The following is a 19,962-nucleotide window of genomic DNA, read 5'->3' on the forward strand; positions in this document are numbered from 1 at the left end:
TTTACTGTAAAAACATGTGAGCCATTGCTAGGCTTGTTCAAGAATATCCTCCACAAAATCACAAACACACAGTGAAACAGTATTGTTTCTACTGTATTTCAATAAAAGCCCATAGTTCTTAAGACTGCTCTAAACATTTAGCATATCAGGTACAAATGTTGAGACAATTAAAATCATTGCTATAAAACTGTTAGCAATAAGAAACAAAATTATAAAATTGTTTACAACATCAAATGTTAGTGGCTGTTGATAGTACATTATTTTTTAAGATGGACCAAAAGGGTTTATGGAGACAGAGTGACAATATAATGTTAAACTAGTTACTTTTAAAAGTAGATGTCTTAAATAACGGGAGACATATTAAATTTACCTTAATTACTTTTAAGTCTCTCTGTCTCTCCTGTCTCTCTCTGTCTCTGTCTCTGTCTCTCTCTCTCTCTCTCTGTGTGTGTGTGTGTGTGTGTGTGTGTGTGTTTGTGTGTGTGCTCACATATGGTTATATGCACATGAGTGCAGGTGTTTATGGAGGCTAATGGTGTCAGATCCACTGGAGCTGGAGTAACAGTGGTTGTGAGGCACCTGATGTGGGTGTTGGGAATCAAACTCCAGTCCTCTGGAAGAAAAGTAAATGCTCTTCAGGGTTGATGCATCTCTCTAGCTCTCCATCGGAAGTATGTTTTAAGGATTTAAATTGTAAGGCTTTTCCAGCCATGGTTCTTTGAATGTGTGCTGTATTCTCAGCTTAACAGAACATGCAAAGCCCTCACAAAGTGGATACCATGTTTGTTCACAAGGAATGGCTGCACCAGGTTCGGTAGATCAGAGGTCTTGTGAAAACCTTGTGAAATAACATCCAGAATACTGAAGTCCTGAAAATGATGAAGATCCAGGGGTCCACGATGGAAATCACAGACAGAAAATGCAAAGCTTGGACATCTTCCGAGTCTCCTTCAGCTCTGTTCACAAGTTTAAAGGCTCCATAGTAAGCACGATACTGTTGGGGAGGAAAAATCATCCCACAGATAAAGATAAAGGCTTTCAGAAGGAAGGAATTCTTTTTGTTTATGTTAGACTGGAATTCTCACCCTATGGCGGATAAATATGGCTGGACCTGAAAAGAGTAGCCCGAGGGACATCAGGGAGACCTAGCTTAGTGACCCCCTCAAGGCCTACATTCTCAGATAAAAGACCCCAGGTTTCCCCCACACAAATTCTTTTTTATTTTTTTTTCACTTTTGTATTGATTACTTTATTTATGTTTAAAATGTTTCTCCCTTCCTAGTTTCCCCTCCCTTCCCCTACCCTATCCCCCCTGCCTCATGCCCCCTTCTTTGATGAGGATGCTCCTCCACCCACCCACCCACCCACCCACCCACTTCTGTCTCACCCTCTAGCATTCTCCTCCCTTGGCGCCTCAAACCCACACAAAATTTTTAGCTAGTGTCCTTATATACATACTTTATTCAGTCCTGTCTAGCTTCTGTCCACCATTACTAGTTTGCTTAAAAGTAATTAGGAGACACATGGACACACAAGTAAAATGGGGTTTTGAGTAGAAGTAAAAACACAGGAAATATGATCATTAAAATTTATGAGGTGGACAGATGAAAGTCCTGGCCATCTCATGTGAATTAGCCTTTTTAATGGTAGATTCTATAAAAAGGTGGGAGTAGGAGGTACCATAAAGATAGACCCCTACTTACCTGTGTCCAGCCTCCCTCTATACCTTAATGTCACGTGGGCCCTTATAGTTTCCTCACAGCTCTGTAAAGTGCCTCAAATAATAACTCTCCCTGCTGCCCTTCAGGTCACATTGCTGCCTAGATCAGTCCCAGACTACCATTCTGAGGCTCAATACTTTTTTCTTACAGCATTAACCTCCCACACCTACTAGATTCTAAATCCACAATGAAACAAATTGACCCTAATGAAACCCAAACTTCTGAAATCAATATCAGTAGGAGTAACTGTGTTTAAGAGCTCAGAAAGCCACCCAGGAACATTTCTCAGAAAAGATGCACATTCCTAGAATCAATTTCCTTAGTTTTTGACTCCAATCTCTACAGCATGCCAATGTCTTGGTTATTTCAGTCCAGAGCATTAGGAACTTACATTAGACTCATCTCATCTGTTACTGCTGTATGGACACCAACTCCCTTCATTCCTGCTTCATAATGCCAACAGTAATAATAGTGACTAAGTGACCACTTAGACCCTTGACTTCCCTGCTACTGTTCTATGTCTTTTAAGGTTTTCATATTCTTCTTACAAAAGTCTTGTGGGTAAAGACAGACATTTTCTTCATTTTACAAACTTGGAAATGGATTAAACAGCCAAACAGCACTGTCTTTCAAATCAGCTTAAATATTACCCCTTTTAGGAGTCCCTTTGAGATGGTGCCTAAAGGTCTCAGCATCCTGGTTAGAATCTTCTCTTCAGATACGTGGCTTTTAGGGAAAATGTAATTTTTCTAGTTTTATGGGACCATCACTGTGCCTCCTTTCCAGGATTCTCAAGTTGGAATGAGATGGAGCTTCAAGAACAGGTTCTGGGATATTATAAACACTTGATAATTAACTTGTGTATCATTTGCTCAACCAGGAGATGCCCATTTAAACTGCCAAGCTCTCCTTTAGCCTTAATCATTCTTCTCCCTTATAGTCTGTGCAGATGCATAGGATGTTTTTCTCATTGTGTATTTCACTCAGCTACAGAGTGTGCTGGATGAGGTAGGTAGGATGAGGTCCAGTATCTACTGAATGGATATGATTCAGATCACAACCTTTTTTTTTTTTTTTGGTTCTTTTTTTTTTTTTTCGGAGCTGGGGACCGAACCCAGGGCCTTGCGCTTCCTAGGTAAGCGCTCTACCACTGAGCTAAATCCCCAGCCCCCCACAACCTTAAATTAATTTAGAACCAAACATTTCACAGGTGTGGTACATATTTCTTGGTTTTGTCCTCAGAGAGAAGTGTGGTAAAATGCAATTTCAACCAAAATTCCAACCATGCAAGAATGCTTAATAAAGGAATGGGTCTTGTATAATTAAAAGAAACACTATACTTTTAAATTAAAAATGTATTTATTTATTTTATATGTTTAGGGTAGAGGCATCACAGCACACATGTGGAAGTCAGAAATTAACTCATGGGAATTTGTTCTCTTCTTCCTTCATGTGCATTTTTGAATCTGTGTGTACCTCTCTCTCTCTCTCTCTCTCTCTCTCTCTCTCTCTCTCTCTCTGTGTGTGTGTGTGTGTGTGTGTGTGTGTGTGTGTGCGCACGTGCACATACACATTCATACATATCCATTTAATTAAAAATATTCTGAATATAAAAAGAGCATTAATTTGAGAGTGTCCTAAGTTTTGTTCAGCAGTCATTGAGAAAATGTTTTTGTTGCAAACTTGATGATGCTTTACAAGGATGTTGGGGATTCAAACTCTGGCCCTCACATTTGCATTGCAAGCACTTTGCTAACTAAGCCATCTCCCCAACACCCTACAACTACATTTTATAAGCTTTTTAGGGTTACTGTATGATATGATACATATAGATTCAGATGCTACCCACTTAGATACAAGTTGTATGGGTCCTTAGCAAATTTTGAGAATATTAAGAGGTCCTTAGATGCCCAGCAGTGTTGGCTTATTTCTTTTATCACAGCACTCAGGAAGCAGAGGCAAGTGGATCTCTGAGTTAAGGCCAGCCTGGTCTTATATAACCTTGTCTTCAAAAACAAAATCAAAATAAACAAAAAAAAAAGAAAGACAAAAGAAAAAAACAGGAAAAGAAAAAAGATGTCCTTAGAACAGAGGTTTGAAGACTGCTGCCTTAGAGTAGCAGAAAGTCTCCTGAGGAGATCAGACTTCCTGGTAATTTGCTATAGTCATTAGGCACTAACAATAAATAAGAGCCACTGTTAGTAAAAATACTGATGTTCATTTGTGAGGCTAAGCACTGGGTTCTGTGGTATACACATATACATGTCCACACACATGCAAACATGCTCACACGCTCACAGGTGCATGAATACACACTTACTCCAAATTATTTGCAACTAGAAAACCTTTTGTTATTCCCCAGAATTTGGAATATGTGCATATACATGAGATATAGAACAGAACTCTTCAAATATAACAGTCACAATTTTCATGAGATGTATGTTTCATACATCTGTGGTCTGAAGGTTTTATTTTATACATTTTGAAACAAACACACTATTTTGGTTTCCAGTTGTAGGAATTTCCAATTTTAAGCATGAATATAATGCTCAAAATATTTTAGATTGTGCAGTATTTTGGATTTTTTGTTCAAAAAAATCACTCAATGTGGGCAGGGGAAATGGCGCCATGTGCAAAACTCCTATGAAAGCTTGGGGATCTGAGTTTGACTCTCCAGAGCTCCCAGATACCTAATGGTGAGGCACTTCTATAATCCACACCTTTCTATAGTGTCCGTTTGGATTTGTGGTAGACTCAAAAAGTTAGAATGTGTTTTTCAATCTTCCTAATGCTACAACCCTTTAATAAAGTACCTCATGTTGTAGTGACCCCCGATCTTAAAATTACTTCATTATAACTTCATAACTGTTACTTTGCTACTGTTAAGAATTGTAATCTAAACATCTGATATATAGGTTATCTAATGTGTGACCTCTAAAGAGGTCATGACCCACAGTTTGAGAATCACTGAGGTAGAGTTACCTGAGAAGACAGAACTTCAATTTTTCAAAATGCCGTAGGTGAATCTGTGGAACATTACTTAGTTAGTGATGGATAGGGAAGGACCCAGTCCATTGTGGGTGGCACCACCCTGGGCAAGTGACCCAGAGCTATATAAAAAGTAGGTTAAACAAGCTACAGGGTACAAGTCAGTAAGCAGTGATCCTCCATTATCTCTGCTTCCGTGTATGTCTCCAGGCTCCTGCCTTAATTTCCTGCCTTGACTTCCTTCAATATACTGTGCTATGGAACTATGAGCTGAATCCTTCCTTCCTGAATTGTTTTTAATCACAGTGTTTTATTCCAGCAACAGAAATATGGCAAGATAGGAGGCTTCTGTCCAGCTAGTCTACACACCAGCAAACAAATGATTGTGTGTCAATCAAGATGGCTGATGAGTATCAACAACTGAGGTGACTTTCTGGCCTCCTCATTTGCATCATGGAATGCACATGTCTGTACTTATATGGGTGTGCACACACACATATACATGGACATGCTTCATACACAGAACAAAGAAATCTCAGCGTGTGTGTGTGTGTGTGTGTGTGTGAATCCTACAGAATTAGTGTGGCTATCCCTCATCAGGTCACGTCATGCAGTAACTAATCTACTACTAAAGCTAGTGAGTGCGGAATCTTGATCCAGACCAACAGCCAGTACTGTTCCTCTATCTAGGGAATGATGGCTCCTGAGATGAATGCAAATGGGTGACAGTTATTCAGCGCTTTACAAACTGTTTCACAAAATGGCTTTCTTTTTTTTTTTTTTTGTTCTTTTTTTTTTTTTCCGGAGCTGGGGACCGAACCCAGGGCCTTGCGCTTCCTAGGCAAGCGCTCTACCACTGAGCTAAATCCCCAACCCCAACAAAATGGCTTTCAAATATTATTAGTTCCGTTAATTCTTACAGTACCATAAGGCAATACAGATCCCTTTAGAGATATGCCCAAGGGCTGTGTTCTTTTCATTGTTTACACTGTTTGAGTTATTCTCACTGAAGCAGCCAAACGCTACTGGGCAGTACCACTCACATTTCTCACAGTATAGGTGTACTCCAGCTACTCTGAAGGTATTTTGTAAATATCCAGAGAACAACGGCTTCAGGTTTATAGGTCAAGGTGCTAAATACTGGGTGTTCTGTTGAAATGAATAGAACCAGAGATAACATATGTCCCCACAACTTTTATTTCTTTGTTTATATCTATAGGTGTTTTGTTTGTATGTATGGCTGTATACCACGTGTGGGCCTAGTCCTTGTGGATCCAGCAGCAGGTGTAAACTCCCAGAACTGGAGTTTACAGATAGTGGTGAGCTGTCATGTGTGTGCTGGGGATTGGACCTTGCTCTCTGGAAAAGCAGCTAATGACAGCTTCTGAGCCATGTCTCCAGCTCCTCCTACAGTTTCTAATTTTGACAGAAAAGATGCAATAACAATAACGGGTATACCTCTTAAAGAATATAGCTAAAACAATTAAATAATTTTAATAATTTGAATAGAGCTTAGCTTAATTGGGCTCAAAGTCTTTGGTGTCTTTCATCAAAATAATTATAGATATTCATTTGTAAAACAAAAACTATTCTGAATTTCAGACTGTATCAAGAACAGCAAGGAGGGCAGAGTTGGCCTGTGGGATATGATTTGGGAGCTGTTGATTTAGTGGGGTTGTTAAAATGTAATCCCTAAAGCAGCAGTTTCTGCACCAACCCTCTCTACCATCATCTCCTTGTAAGTTGGAACCCATATGAGTAGGATTCATTGCCATCTCATTGGCCAGGACATAAAAAAAAAAAAAGAAACCGTCAGGATACATAAGGAAACAACTGGCCACCTTAAACCTCTCCTCCTCTGCTGCTTTTGTTTTGCTGCTGGCAACGACCTACCCCCATTCAGTTGGTAGCTTCCAAAAAATAAGAGGTTTTCAGAACTAAATCTGTGTTTATCACTCACCTCTATAATCCTCTTGGGATAAACTAAACTTTTTCCTTTCCTTCTTCTCTCTCTAAGCTAAACCATTGAAAGGAAATCCCTGATTAGTCTTTTTCCAAAGCCACTAAATTAAAGGGCAGATCCAATGAGATAAAATAGTACATAGAATATACAGTGGAGTATGGGGGTGGAAACAGAGGACTAAGGTCTTGGGCACACAGACGACTGGAGACCTCCTAGAATCAGAGCAGAAAGGAGGGGGGGGGGTCTGCTAACTGGAAATGTTTTGCTGAGGTCAGGAGACACCACCTGTGTCTAATCTTTTTCTGACATTCCATCTTCTCCTTCTATACATGGAGTCATACCTTATGTCTGTGAATAGAATTCACACTCGTGGGGAGTTAAGCTCAACTTCAAACCCTTCAGGCCCTGGATGCAACTCCTAGCCCTCCCCTCTCTCCCACATGTTCTCACAGGGCTCTTGCCTGTGGTGCCCCAGTTTCTCAAACTTTATTGCCCAGCAACTCACAATTAAAAGTAGGGAACACATGGTGAAGAGCAATGTTGTGAGAGCCAGCAGAACAAAGTGGTCCAGCTCCTCCAAAGGATGCAGGGACCAGAGCCTGTAGTCTGAATCTGAATGAACATGGTCCCTGGAGGAACAGCTGGGAGGGTGCCTCTGGTGCCTGTGCATGGCATAGAGGTTGTACATGGCACCCAGGTTGCACATCATAGTTGTGAGGACCAGCAGCACCATGAAGCTGGAGTAGAACACAGAGACGCCTATTATGGAAAATGAGCGCTTCTTGTGGATCATTTTGATGAAGCACCAAGTACCAGGACAGTACTGCACTAACTTCCCAAAGCCAGCAAAGGGGAATGCACAGAAAGCTAAACAGAAGGCCACCAGCACTCCCCAGCGCAGGATGCACCTTTGGTAGAAGAAGGGGTGTCTGAGAGACAGCCAGCACTCCAGTACCATAGTCAGTAGCCATAAGTAAGGACAAGGCTAACACAAAGAAGGACGCCAGGAAGGCAAAGTCTTCACATAACTGATTGCCTGGGGCAGGCAGCAATTCCTTTAGGCTCTGGCTTTATGTGTGGGCAGCTAGGACCATCGGGCTGATCAGACACTTGCCCAGCAAGTTGGTGGCCGTCAAGCCACACACTAGTACATAAAATACCTAGGGAGGTGGGTGCAGTGGCCCTGGCCGGCAGGACCCCAGCCTGGAGCGCACCAGCATCACCAGCGCCAAGAGGTTGGTCAGCAGCCCTGCACTAAAGAGCACACCCCCAATTGCCCCATCTGGCTGGAGGAAAGGCTGCGGCCATGCCAGCTCTGAAGGAGCCCCAGGTTGCTCAGGGTGCAGTTAGGGCACAGAGGTTGTATAGCAGAGAAAACTCCGAGGGTGGTTGGGTGTTGTTCACAGTCAACCCTCCCATCTCTGCTCCCTAGTCACACCCTTGAAAAGGGCAGGACTCTCCGCCCCTGTGTGTGTCCTGTGAGGCACAGCTGAAAGCAGCTCTGCTAAGAACCTAGCCTGTTGCACGGGGTCCTAAGAAGAGACAGAATCTGTACCCATCCTGGGTAAAAAGAAACCAGCTCTAACCTAAGACTGAGAAGGCAATTTCAGTAAGAGGCATCCTTGTTCACTGGCATGCAAGTCCTGTCCTGGAAGTTTAGAAGAGAGAAAATAGGACAATTTTATTTATCTGGGACCCCAAATATGTTAGGGAACTCAATGATATATGTTTTAAGGAAGGTGCCGTGACTTAGCCTTAATGCTGTCAGATATAGCAATCTCAGGAATTATGGCCCTTGTCTCCAAGATGACTGCTAGTCAACCAAAATTTCACTTGATGGTAAGAAAAGGAGGACAGAGGGAAAGAAGAAACCAAGCTGTTCTCATTCTAAGGAGACCATCCAGAAGTTGCATATAACATGTTTGTGCATTTTCATTGATGGAAATCAAATGGCCTCTTGTAGCTGCAACAGAAACCAGGATTTGCCACCCTGAATACAGTACCTTAACCCTCTTAACCATCCTCATGTTGAACTTGGAGTTTTTGTCTTTCAGGTAAATGGTGTGCAAGATTTTCAACTGGGACAAGAATCTGAAGAAACTTACTTAAAGGGAGGAAAGACAGATGTTTGACCAACAGTTTTAGGAATTTCAGTGGATAAATGGCTTACTCTTGTGTTGTGAGCCTGTGGTCAGGCAGCTTGTGATGATTTCCCCAGAAGTTCTTTTATTGTTCATGAGAGTTTACACTATCCTGGGTTTTTTTTTTTTGTTATTCCAAATTAATTTGCAGATTGCTCTTTCTAACTCTGTGAAGAATTGAGTTGGAATGTTGATGGGGATTGCACTGAATCTGTAGATTACTATTAGCAAGATGGTCATTTTTACAATATTAATCCTGCCAATCCATGAGCATGGGAAATCTTTTCATCTTCTAAGATCTTCTTCAATTTCTTGCTTCAGATACTTGAAGTTCTTGTCATATAGATCCCAAAAGCTTGGAATACCCAAGATGCAATTCCCAAACTAAATTCAGCTCAAGAAGAAGAAAGACCCAAGTGTGGATGCTACAGAACTCCTTAGAAGGGAAGTAAAAATACTCACAGGAGGAAATACAGAGATAAAATGTGGAGCAGAGACTGATGAAAAGGCCATCCTGAGACTGCCTGACTTCGTGGATCCATCCCATATACTGACACCAAACCAAGACAATATTGCAGATGCCAAGAAAAGCATGCTGACAGGAGCCTGATAGAGCTGTCTCATGAGAGACTTTGCCAGAGCTCAGTAAATACAAATGTGGATGCTTGCAGCCAACCAGTGAACAGAGAATAGAGTCTGCAATGGAGAAGTTAGAGGAAATACTGAAGGAACTGAAGGGGTTTTCAACCTCATAAGAACAACAATATCAACCAAAAAGACCCCCACACCCTAAAGCTCACAGGCACAAAACCACCATTGCGAGAGTACACAGGGATGTACCTATGGCTACAGCCACATAAGTAGGAGAGAATGGCCTTGTTGGGCATCAATGGGAGAAGAGGCCCAGGGTTCCTTTAGAGGCTCAGTGCACCAGTGTAGGAGAATGCCAGGGCAGGGAGGTAGGTGGGAGTGTGTGGGTAGGTGAGGGAGCCCTTTCATAGAAGCAAGAAGAGGGGGTGAGGAGTGGGATTGCACACTTCTGGAGGGGAAACCAAGAAAGGGAATAACATTTAAAACATAAAAAAAATCTGATAAAAGAAAAAAATGTAAAAAAAAAAACAACGAAAAACAAACACAACATATAAAACAAAACAAAACAAATGGGATTGAGTTACTTTCTGGAAAGCAGAGTGTGAAGTGAAGACTGCACTCTGAACAGTGGCTCCTTCCTAGTCTCCTGCCTATTTTTCACTCAAGAAAGTTGGCATCGAAAGTTGTCATGTCTAGCACCCCATCCCTTTCTTTACTTACCACATAAAGAGGAAGACTGTGAATTTTTCAAAAGATAACTTATATGTGAAAATATTTTAGACAGGAAAATAATGTAATTTATATGTGGTTAAAATATCAAAGGTTTGATATTTTACAAGACAAAGGTGTATTTGACTGGAAATTAAAGCTTAATTAGAATAAATATTTTAGATTTAGGGCAGTGATATTTTCTCACAGAAGTGAGCGATGGCTAAGTAGAAGACTCTGATATCTCAAGGTATGAAGACTCCAGTGAATATGATTCTGAAACAAAAGGACAAAGTCCTCTTTCTGTCTCCTGGTGCACTTCTGAGTTTAACCATGCTCTGACTGCTGAAAGCAGAACTATACCTCCTCTTAAATATTTGCCTTCTAATGGCAGACAGTTTCCAGGATGTGTAAGCTCTGAAATACCATAGTTGTCATAAGTCATAATCTTGACCCTTTGTATATCATAGGGATTTCTATTAGCTAGAAAAAGTTGTTTGCTTAAGTTTTAAACATTTTTCATCATGGGAAATTGAGTTTTTCTCTCATGTTTTCTTATACTCAAGACTATTGTCATCACATGTATTATCACTAATGTTTCCAGTATTTGCCTTTTAAACTTCCTACATATTTCTCATTATACTTGTGTGAATTAAAAATGAAACTTTTAAACTATTTCTAAAATTTGTCATGAAAATCCATATTGTATAGATTCAAGAGAGACTTGTAAACCCTAACACATGGTGTTCAACCAAGTCATACTGAAGGAATCTCCACCAATTAGACAGTTCCTGACTATGCATTCAGGAGTTTAATCCTCTCCTGTTTGTTAAAGCCTCATTATGAAAACCAAAGAGACACATTAAACAAGAAAATCTTCCACAGTTTAAAGGAGAAAATAAAACAAGAAAAACCCTCACTGAAGGAGCCTAGAAATCATGGAAGAACATTATTGGGGATCAGAACAAAAATCTTATCGTGTTTTATAAAAAGAGAGCTATCAGAGCGCGGACCACCCATGAATGCAGATATCCTGAGGCTGCAGGGCAGACTGCCACCTCTGCACATGACGGCCCACATCGCTGGTACAAGGGGAAACTGCTGAGTGCCTCTGGACACAGGGATATAGGGAGAGACATCTGTCAGTACCCGCAGTTCTGGTCTGCTACCAGGACCGAACTGAACTGGTCAGACAGCTCCCTGCACCCAAATCCCGTGGGTGAGAGAGCTGGACCCACAGAAGTGTGGATACCCCTGAGAAGTCAGAGAAGACTACACTCTGCCCACAGTCCAGACCCAAGAGAGAATCACATAGTGACAACTGTGCCTGCTGGGTGCAAAGACCTACACGATCATTCAGGGGCAGGAACATATGGTTCCTGTCCCTACCTAGAGCTGGAAGACAGTCTCCAAGAGCGCCAACACAACTGAAATCAGAGCACCTGTTCTCAGGAAAGGCTGAAAGAAAAGAGGAAAACAGTTCTACAGGAGTGCTGACACAGAGGCCTACATCAGGGTCAAGTCACTCTCAGAAATAGCAGGACAAAAAACCACCAGAGACAACCCAATACAAGGGCAGGAACCTAAGTAACAGAAACAAAGACTACTTGGCATCATCAAAGTCCAGTACTCCCACCAAAGAAAATACTGGATATCCAAATACACCAGAAAAGCAAAATTTAGATGTAAAATCACTTTTTTTGATAATGATGGAGGACATTAAGAAAGACATAAAGAACTCCCTTAGAGAAATGCAGAATAACACCAGTAAACAAGTAGAAGCCCTTAGAGAGGAAACAGAAAAATCACTGAAAGAATTATAGGAAAATACAACGAAAAGGGTGAAGGAATTGAAAGTGGAAATAGAAAAAAATAAAGAAAGCACAAAGGGAAGCAACACTGGATACAGAAAACCAAAGGAAGAGACAAGGAGCCGTAGATACTAGCATCACCAACAGAATATAAGAGATAGAAGAGAGAATCTCAGGGGCAGAAGAAAGCATATAAAACATCTACACAACTGTCAAAGAAAATGTAAAATGCAAAAAGCTCCTAGTACAAAACATACAGGGAATCCAGGACACAATGAGAAGATCAAACCTAAGGATAATAGGTATAGAAGAAAGTGAAGACTCCCAGTTTAAAGGGCCAGTAAATATATTTGATAAAATTATAGAAGAAAATTTCCCCAATCTAAAGAAAGAGATGCCCATAAACATACAAGAAACCTACAGAATGCCAAGTAGATTGGACATTGGACCAGAAGAGAAATTCCTCCTTCACTTAATAGTCAAAACACCAAATGCACAAAACAAAGAAAGAATAAAGAAAGAAGTAAGGGGAAAAGATCATGTGACATACAAAGGCAGACCTATAAGAATTATACCAGACTTCTCATCAGACTATGAAAGTCAGAAGATCCTGGACAGATGTCATACAGACCCTAAGAGAACACAAATGCCAGCCCAAGAAACTGTATCCAGCAAAACTTTCAATTAACATAGATGGAGAAACCAAGATATTCCATGACAAAACCAAATTAACACAATTTTTTTTTACAAATCCAGGTCTATAAAGGATGATAGATGGAAAACTCCAACACGAGGAGAGAAACTACACTGTACAGAAAGCAAGAATATATTTATTGTAATGAAATCAATAGAGAGACAAAAAACATAATTCCACCTCTAACAATGATAGTAACAGGAAGCCACAATCACTATTCCTTAATATCTCTCAACATCACCAGACTCAATTCCTCAATAAGACATAGTCTAATAGAATGGATACTTAAAGAGGACCCAGCATTTTGCTGCATCCAGGAAACAAACCTCAGAGACAAAGACAGACACTACCTCAAAGTAAATGGCTAGAAAACAACTTTCCAAGGAAATGGCCCGAAGAAACAAGCTGGAGTTGCCATTCTAATATCAAATAAAATTGACTTTCAAGAGTAATTAAAAAAGATAAGGAAGCACACTTCATATTCATCAAAGGAAAAATCCACCAAGATGAAATCTCAATCCTAAATATCTATGCTCCAAATGCAAGGGCACCGACATTCATAAAGAAACCATACCAAAGCTCAAAGCACACATTGCACCTCACACAATAATAGTAGAAGATTTCAACACCCCACGCTCATCACTGGACAGATCATGGAAACAGAAATTAAACATACACATAGAGAAACTAAAAGAAGTTTTGAACCAAACGGATTTAACAGATCTTTATAAAACATTCCATCCTAAAACAAAAGGATATATCTTCTTCTCAGCACCTCATGGAACCTTCTCCAAAATTGACCTTATAATCACTTACAAAACAGGCCTCAACAGATACAAGAAGATAGAAATAATCCGATGCATCCAATCAGATCACCATGCACTAAGACTGGTCTTCAATAACAACAATAATGACAGAAAGCCCACATATACATGGAAGTTTAACAATGCTCTCTACTCAATGAAAACTTGGTCAAGGAAGAAATAACAAAAGAAGTTAAAGACTTCATACAATTTAATGAAAATGAACATACAACATTCCCAAACTTATGGGACACAACGAAAGTGGTACTAAGAGGAAAACTCATAACTCTGAGTGCCTGCAAAAGGAAACAGGAGAGAGCAAACATCAGCAGCTTGACAGCACACTTTAAGCTCTAGAAAAAAAAGAAATAAATAAATCCAAGAGGAATAGAAGGCAGGAAATAATCAAACTCAGAGCTGAAATCAACCAAGTAGAAACAAAAAGGACTATACAAAGAATCATCAAAACCAGGAGCTGTTCTTTGAGAAAATCAACAAGATATATAAACCCTTAACCACACTAACCAGAGGTCACAGAGAGTGTATCCAAATTAAGAAAATCAGAAATGAAAAGGGAGATATAACAACAGAATATGAAGAAATTTAAAAAATCATCAGATCCTACTACAAAAGCCTATATTCAACAAAACTGGAAAATCTGGAGGAAAGGGACAATTTTCTAACCAGGTACCAAAGTTAAATCAGGAACAAATAAACCATCTAAACAACCCCATAACTTATAAAGAAATTGAAGCAGTTATTAAAACCAAAAAAAGGTGGTCCAGATGGGTTCAGTGCAGAATTCTATCAGACCTTCATAGAAGACCTCATACTAATACCTCCAAACTATTCCACAAAAGTGAAACAGAGCACTACCAAATTCCTTCTATGAAGCCACAATTACTCTTATACCTAAACCACACAAAGACCCAACAAAGAAAGAGAACTTCAGACCATATTCCCTTATGAATATTGACGCAAAAATACTCAATAAAATTGTTGAAACTGAATTCAAGAACACATCAAAATGATCATCGATCATGATCAAGTAGGCTTCATCCCAGTGGTTCAGGGATGGTTCAATATATGGAAATCCATAAATGTAATCCACTACATAAACAAACTCAAAGATAAGAACCACATGGTCATTTCATTAGATGTTGAGAAAGCACTTGACAAAATTAAACACCCCTTCATGATAAAAGTCCTGGAAAGAATAGGAATCCAAGGTCCACATCTAAACTTAGTAAAAGCAATAGACAACCAGTAGCTAACATCATACTAAATGGAGAGAAACTTGAAGCAATCACACTAAAAGCAGAGACTAGATAACACTGATCATTCTTTCCCTACTTATTCAACATAGGACTCGAAGTCCTAGGCAGAGCAATCAGACAGAGAAAGGAGGTGAAAAGGATATAAATTGGAAGGGAAGAAATAAAAATATCACTATTTGCAGATGATATGATAGTGTACTTAACTGACCCCAAAAGTTCCACCAGAGAACTATTTAACCTGACAAACAACTTCAGCAATGTGTCAGGGTATAAAATTAACCCAAACAAATCAGAAGCCTTCCTCTACTCAAAGGATAAACAGACTGAGAAAGAAATTAAGAAATGCCACCCTTCACAATAGTCCCAAATAACATAATATATCTTGGTGTGACTTTAACCAAGCAAGTGAAAGATATGTATGACACAACTTCAAATCTCTGAAGAAATAAATTGAGGAAGATCTCAGAAGATGGAAAGTTCTTCCATTTTCATGGATTTGTAGGATTAATATACTAAAGATGGCCATTTTGCCAAAAACAATCTACAGATTGAACTCAATCCCCATCAAAATTCCTACTCAATTCTTTATAGAGATAGAAAGAGCAATTTGAAAATTCATCTGGAATAACAAAAAGTTCAGGATAGGGGAAACTATACTTAACAATAAAAGAACTTCTGGGGGAATCACCATTCCTGACCTCAAGCAGTATTACAAAGCAATAGTCATAAAAACTGTATGGTATTGGTACAGAGACAGGCAGGTAGATCAGTGGAACAGAATTGAAGACCCAGAAATGAACCCACACAGCTATAGCCAATTGATCTTTGACAAAGGGTCTAAAACCGTCCAATGGAAGAAAGATAGCATTTTCAGCAAATGGTGCTGGTTCAACTGGAGTTCACCATGTAGAAGAATGCAAATTGATCCATTCTTATCACCATGTACAAAGCTTAAATCCAATTGGATCAAGGATCTCCACATCAAACCAGATACACACACGCTAATAGAAGAAAAAGTAGGGAAGCATCTCGAACACATGGGCACTTGGGAAAATTTACTGAACAAAACACCAATGGCTTATGCTCTAAGATCAAGAATGGACAAATGTGACCTCATAAAACTGCAAAGCTTTTGTAAACAAAAGACACTCTCATTAGGACAAAACAGCAACCAACAAATTGGGAAAAGATCTCTACCAATCCTACATCTGACACACGGCTAATATCCAATATATATATATATATATATATATATATATATATATATATATATATATATATATATATATATATACCTCAAGAAGTTAGACTCCAGAGAGTCAAATCACCCTATTAGAAAATGTGGTACAGAGCTGAACAAAACATTCTCATCTGAGGATTATCGAATGGCCAAAAAGCACCTAAAGAAATGTTCAACATCCTTAGTCATTAGGGAAATGCAAATCAAATTAACCCTGAGATTTCACCTCACACCAGTCAGAATGGCTAAGATAAAAAATCTCAGGTGACAGCAGATACTGGTGAGGATGTAGAGAAAGAGGAATACGGTTGGGGATTTAGCTCAGTGGTAGAGTGCTTGCCTAGCAAGCACAAGGCCCTGGGTTCGGTCCCCAGCTCCGGAAAAAAAAAAAGAAAGAGGAATACTACTCCATTGTTGGTGGGATTGCAAACTTGGACAACCACTCTGGAAATCAGTCTTGCAGTTCCTCAAAAATTGGACATTCCACTACCTGAGGACCAGCTATACCTCTCTTGGGCATATAACCAAAAGATGCTCCAAAATACAACAAAGACACATGCTCCACTATGTTCATAGCAGTTTTATTTATAATAGACAGAAGCTGGAATTATCCCAGATGCCCTTCAACAGAGGAATGGATACAGAAAATATGGTACATTTACACAATGGAATACTACTCAGCTATCAAAAACCATGTCTTCATGAAATTCATAGGCAAATGGATGGAACTAGAAAATATCATTCTGAGTGAGGTAACCCAATCACAGAAAAACATGCATGGTATGCACTCATTGATAAGTGGATATTAGCCCAAATTCTCAAATTACCCAAGATGCAACGACCACATGAAATTCAAGAAGGATGACTAAAATGAGATGCTTCACTCCTTCTTTAAAAAGAACAAAAATATCCATAGGAGGGAACAGGGAGGCAAATTTTAAAGCAGAGACTGAAGGTGTGGCCATTCAGAGCCTACCCCATATGTGGCCCATATATATACAGCCACCAAACTAGATAAGTGGGTGAAGCAAGAAGTGCATGCTGACAGGAACTGGATGTAGATCTCTCCTGAGAGACACAGGCAGAACATGTCAAATACATAGGCAAATGCCAGCAGCAAACCAAACCGAGGACGGGGCCCCTCTTGAAGGAATCAGAGAAAGGACTGAAAGAGTTGAAGGTGTTTGAGACCCCATATGAACAACAATGCCAACCAACCAGAGCTTCCAGGGAGTAAGCCACTACCTAAAGACTATACATGAACTGACTTTGGGCTCCAAATTCATAAGTAGCAATGAGTAGCATAGTAGGGGCACCAGTGGAAGGGGCAGCCCTTGGTTCTGCCAAGGCTGGACCTACAGTGAAGGGTTTTTTTTGGGGGGGCTCGGTAATGGGGGATGGATGGGGAGGGGAACACATATAGATTTGCACATGCATTAAGGGCCATCCTAGTAGGAATATGGAACTCAATGGTATTAAAGGAATGGTGATGTTAGGGCACGATTCCATCCAGCTAAGCTAATGGATTTGCAGTTATACAGGAGAAGTGTATCATGTTAGGCACTATTATTACCTGATTATTGTTTTCATGTAGACATAAGGAGATACAATTATATGTCAAATTGCAAGTGATGGATTGTGATTACTATTCTGATTTTCAACTTTAGATCTAAAAGGAAATACTTAGGTCCAGGCATGTGGTACATCTCCTTCAGTCCAAGGAGATGAGTCCAAGCAGATTTCTGATTCACCTCATCCTAGTACAGAACAAGTTTTATGTAAAGTGAATCTTAGGTTTTGTCAAAGTGTTACACAACTTTTATCCCAGCATTCAAGAGATAGAGCCATGCAGATCTTGAGTTCAATGTAATCTACAGAGCAAGTTCCACAACAGCCAAGCTTAGACAATAGAAATCTGGTGAGAATGTCAAGAAGGGGCCATGTTCCAGCCCTTATCAAGCAGCAGAACTCAGCAGCTTTGTCCACATGGATCTGGCTTCAGGAGCAAACATAGAAGGGATGACTGATGCAACTGATGCTGTTTAGCTATAGTTAAAAATTAGTGATGAAGAAGAAACCAGCATCACTGAGATCAAATCTTCTAGTAAGTGATTTCTGAGAGGTCACAGAAGCTGTGTCCCAGAGATAGCCAAGGTTAGACCTTGCTGTGCAGCTGGATGTGGTTATGTGTGAGAATCATCTGGGTGTGCTGTTGTTTTTGAAGGCCTGAAGGTGTCAGGCAGGGCAGCTGACTTTGTACCATGAAGTGAGTGCATGAGAGGAAGGCAATGAATCCTTGGTGCAGCAGGAGATCCGAGTTTACCACGTGGGGTGAGCAGAAAGAACCGGTTCAGCAGGAAACCCGCGGGCTATAGAGGGAGTGGGGGAGAATCGACCTGGCTCAGCCCTTTGAGGAGCGGGAGAAGATCATGTGTGGAGCTGAGACACTAACAGGAAGCTGCAATGTTGAAAGACACTGAGGTTGCCTTGAAGATCCTGAGACTGTGAGATGCCAGAGCCATGGCACATGTTCTTGGGAAAACCTAATTCTGGGAATAAAACCCACCAAAGAAAGAGAATTGTACTGTGGTAACCAAAGCAGAGAGGGGCTGGAAATGGGATGAGGGTGGACACGGAGGTGCGGAGTCTGGAGATTGCTGGGCTGGGTCTGGTTTTGGTGCAGTTTTCCCTCACAATGGCGCTTGGGGCGGTGCAGATCGTCCTGTGAGTTTGGGGAACAGGATGTGACCTTTGTTTTTGAAAACACAGGGGTTACAGTTTCATGAATCTCAGAAGCAGAAGCCTGTGAACTTAGGACATCTGCTTTTTCTATGACCAATTTGATTGTGGGGACTTTGATACCGGGGCTCATGCATCGTGAGTTTGTTACATGGTGGCTGTGACAGGTTTCCTGATTCCTAGTGGAATCCCCGGGACCCAACCAATCATATAGGGCCACGCCCCCAACCCCTCCTCCACAGGCCACAACACTCAAGACAGATTATGCAAATGAAGAACCAGTCCTGATTAACAAATTCACATTTATGCAAATGAAGAGGGGCGTGAGTTACAGCAGCGAGGGGCGGGACCTGGGGTCAGCACGGGATTGTCACAAGGTGGTACAGCGCTGTTGCCCATCAGGAATGAGGCTTCTCCCACCGACATCAGGGCCCCGCCCCCTAGACATGGGGACCTTGGGGCAGTGACATCATCGTCCTCCTGAGGTTCCACACCCTTGGTCTGAGGCCGGATGATGTCATCCTTGTCCGGCTCTTGGGCCATTGGGATAGCAGCCTGGGAATCCGAAATCCAGGCCTATTGGTCTGGGACAGAAAGAGGGTGGGGCTAGCAGAGGGAGTGCGCATGATGGGCGGGGTTTCTACAGGAAGTAGGTGGAGGAAACTTGGACTCCATAGAAGGGGGTGGGGCCTAAACATGAGGTGAACAGTACATATACAGGAAATGCGTGGGGCATAGACAGGAAGTGGGAAGGGAGGGGCGTGGTCAGGTCTGGAAGGGGCCTTAGGTGAGGAAACCTGGTTAGGGCCTCGAAGCCTAACACTGGGCAGCAAAAAGGGCAGGACCTAAACAGGAAGTGGGCGGGGCCAAAACCACTGGCTGTGAGTGGAGGTGGGTGAGGACTCTCCTGATCCCGGGAGGCATCCATCGACCTTGAGACCCCTGATCCCCAAACCTGGTACCTGGAAGTTACCATGATGCTTCTCAGAGAGGCCAAGGAAGGAGCTGTGGGGGTCGGGGACACCAGGCAGCAGGGCCTCCTTCACCCTGGTGTCAGGGCGGGGTCAAGGGTCACAGGTGAGTCAGAAGGCTGCACAGATCCCTTGGACATGGTCCGTGACCCCATGATCCCTGTCCTATCCCTGCGACCTCTGACCCCTGACCTCTCACTTGTGTATCCGCAGCAGGGCCAGGAACTGCACCAGTGTAAGCAGGGCCACGAGGCCACAGGCCAGGGTGAGGGTGGGGTCGGGTCGGGGGTCAGGTGGGGTGGGGGGAGGGTTGGG

At 41.4% G+C, this 19,962-nt stretch overlaps 1 protein-coding gene and 1 pseudogene across 1 annotated transcript; both read right to left on the reverse strand.

Annotated features, from left to right (window-relative positions):
- Positions 1 to 395: 395 nt before the first annotated feature.
- On the reverse strand, positions 396 to 19,102 carry Ptgdrl1-ps1 (prostaglandin D2 receptor-like 1, pseudogene 1; annotated as a pseudogene).
- Positions 18,965 to 19,944, reverse strand: Crlf2l1 (cytokine receptor-like factor 2 like 1; the record flags this gene model as incomplete). The annotated part of the gene is made up of 3 exons (XM_063280519.1): positions 18,965 to 19,260; positions 19,639 to 19,723; positions 19,847 to 19,944. Coding segments are annotated over 3 exons (327 nt in total), but the record flags the coding sequence as incomplete, so codon positions are not given.
- Between the last annotated feature and the right edge of the window lie 18 nt (positions 19,945 to 19,962).

Source organism: Rattus norvegicus, chromosome X (genome assembly GCF_036323735.1).
Source record: "Rattus norvegicus strain BN/NHsdMcwi chromosome X, GRCr8, whole genome shotgun sequence".
In the NCBI taxonomy this organism is placed as follows: domain Eukaryota; kingdom Metazoa; phylum Chordata; class Mammalia; order Rodentia; family Muridae; genus Rattus; species Rattus norvegicus.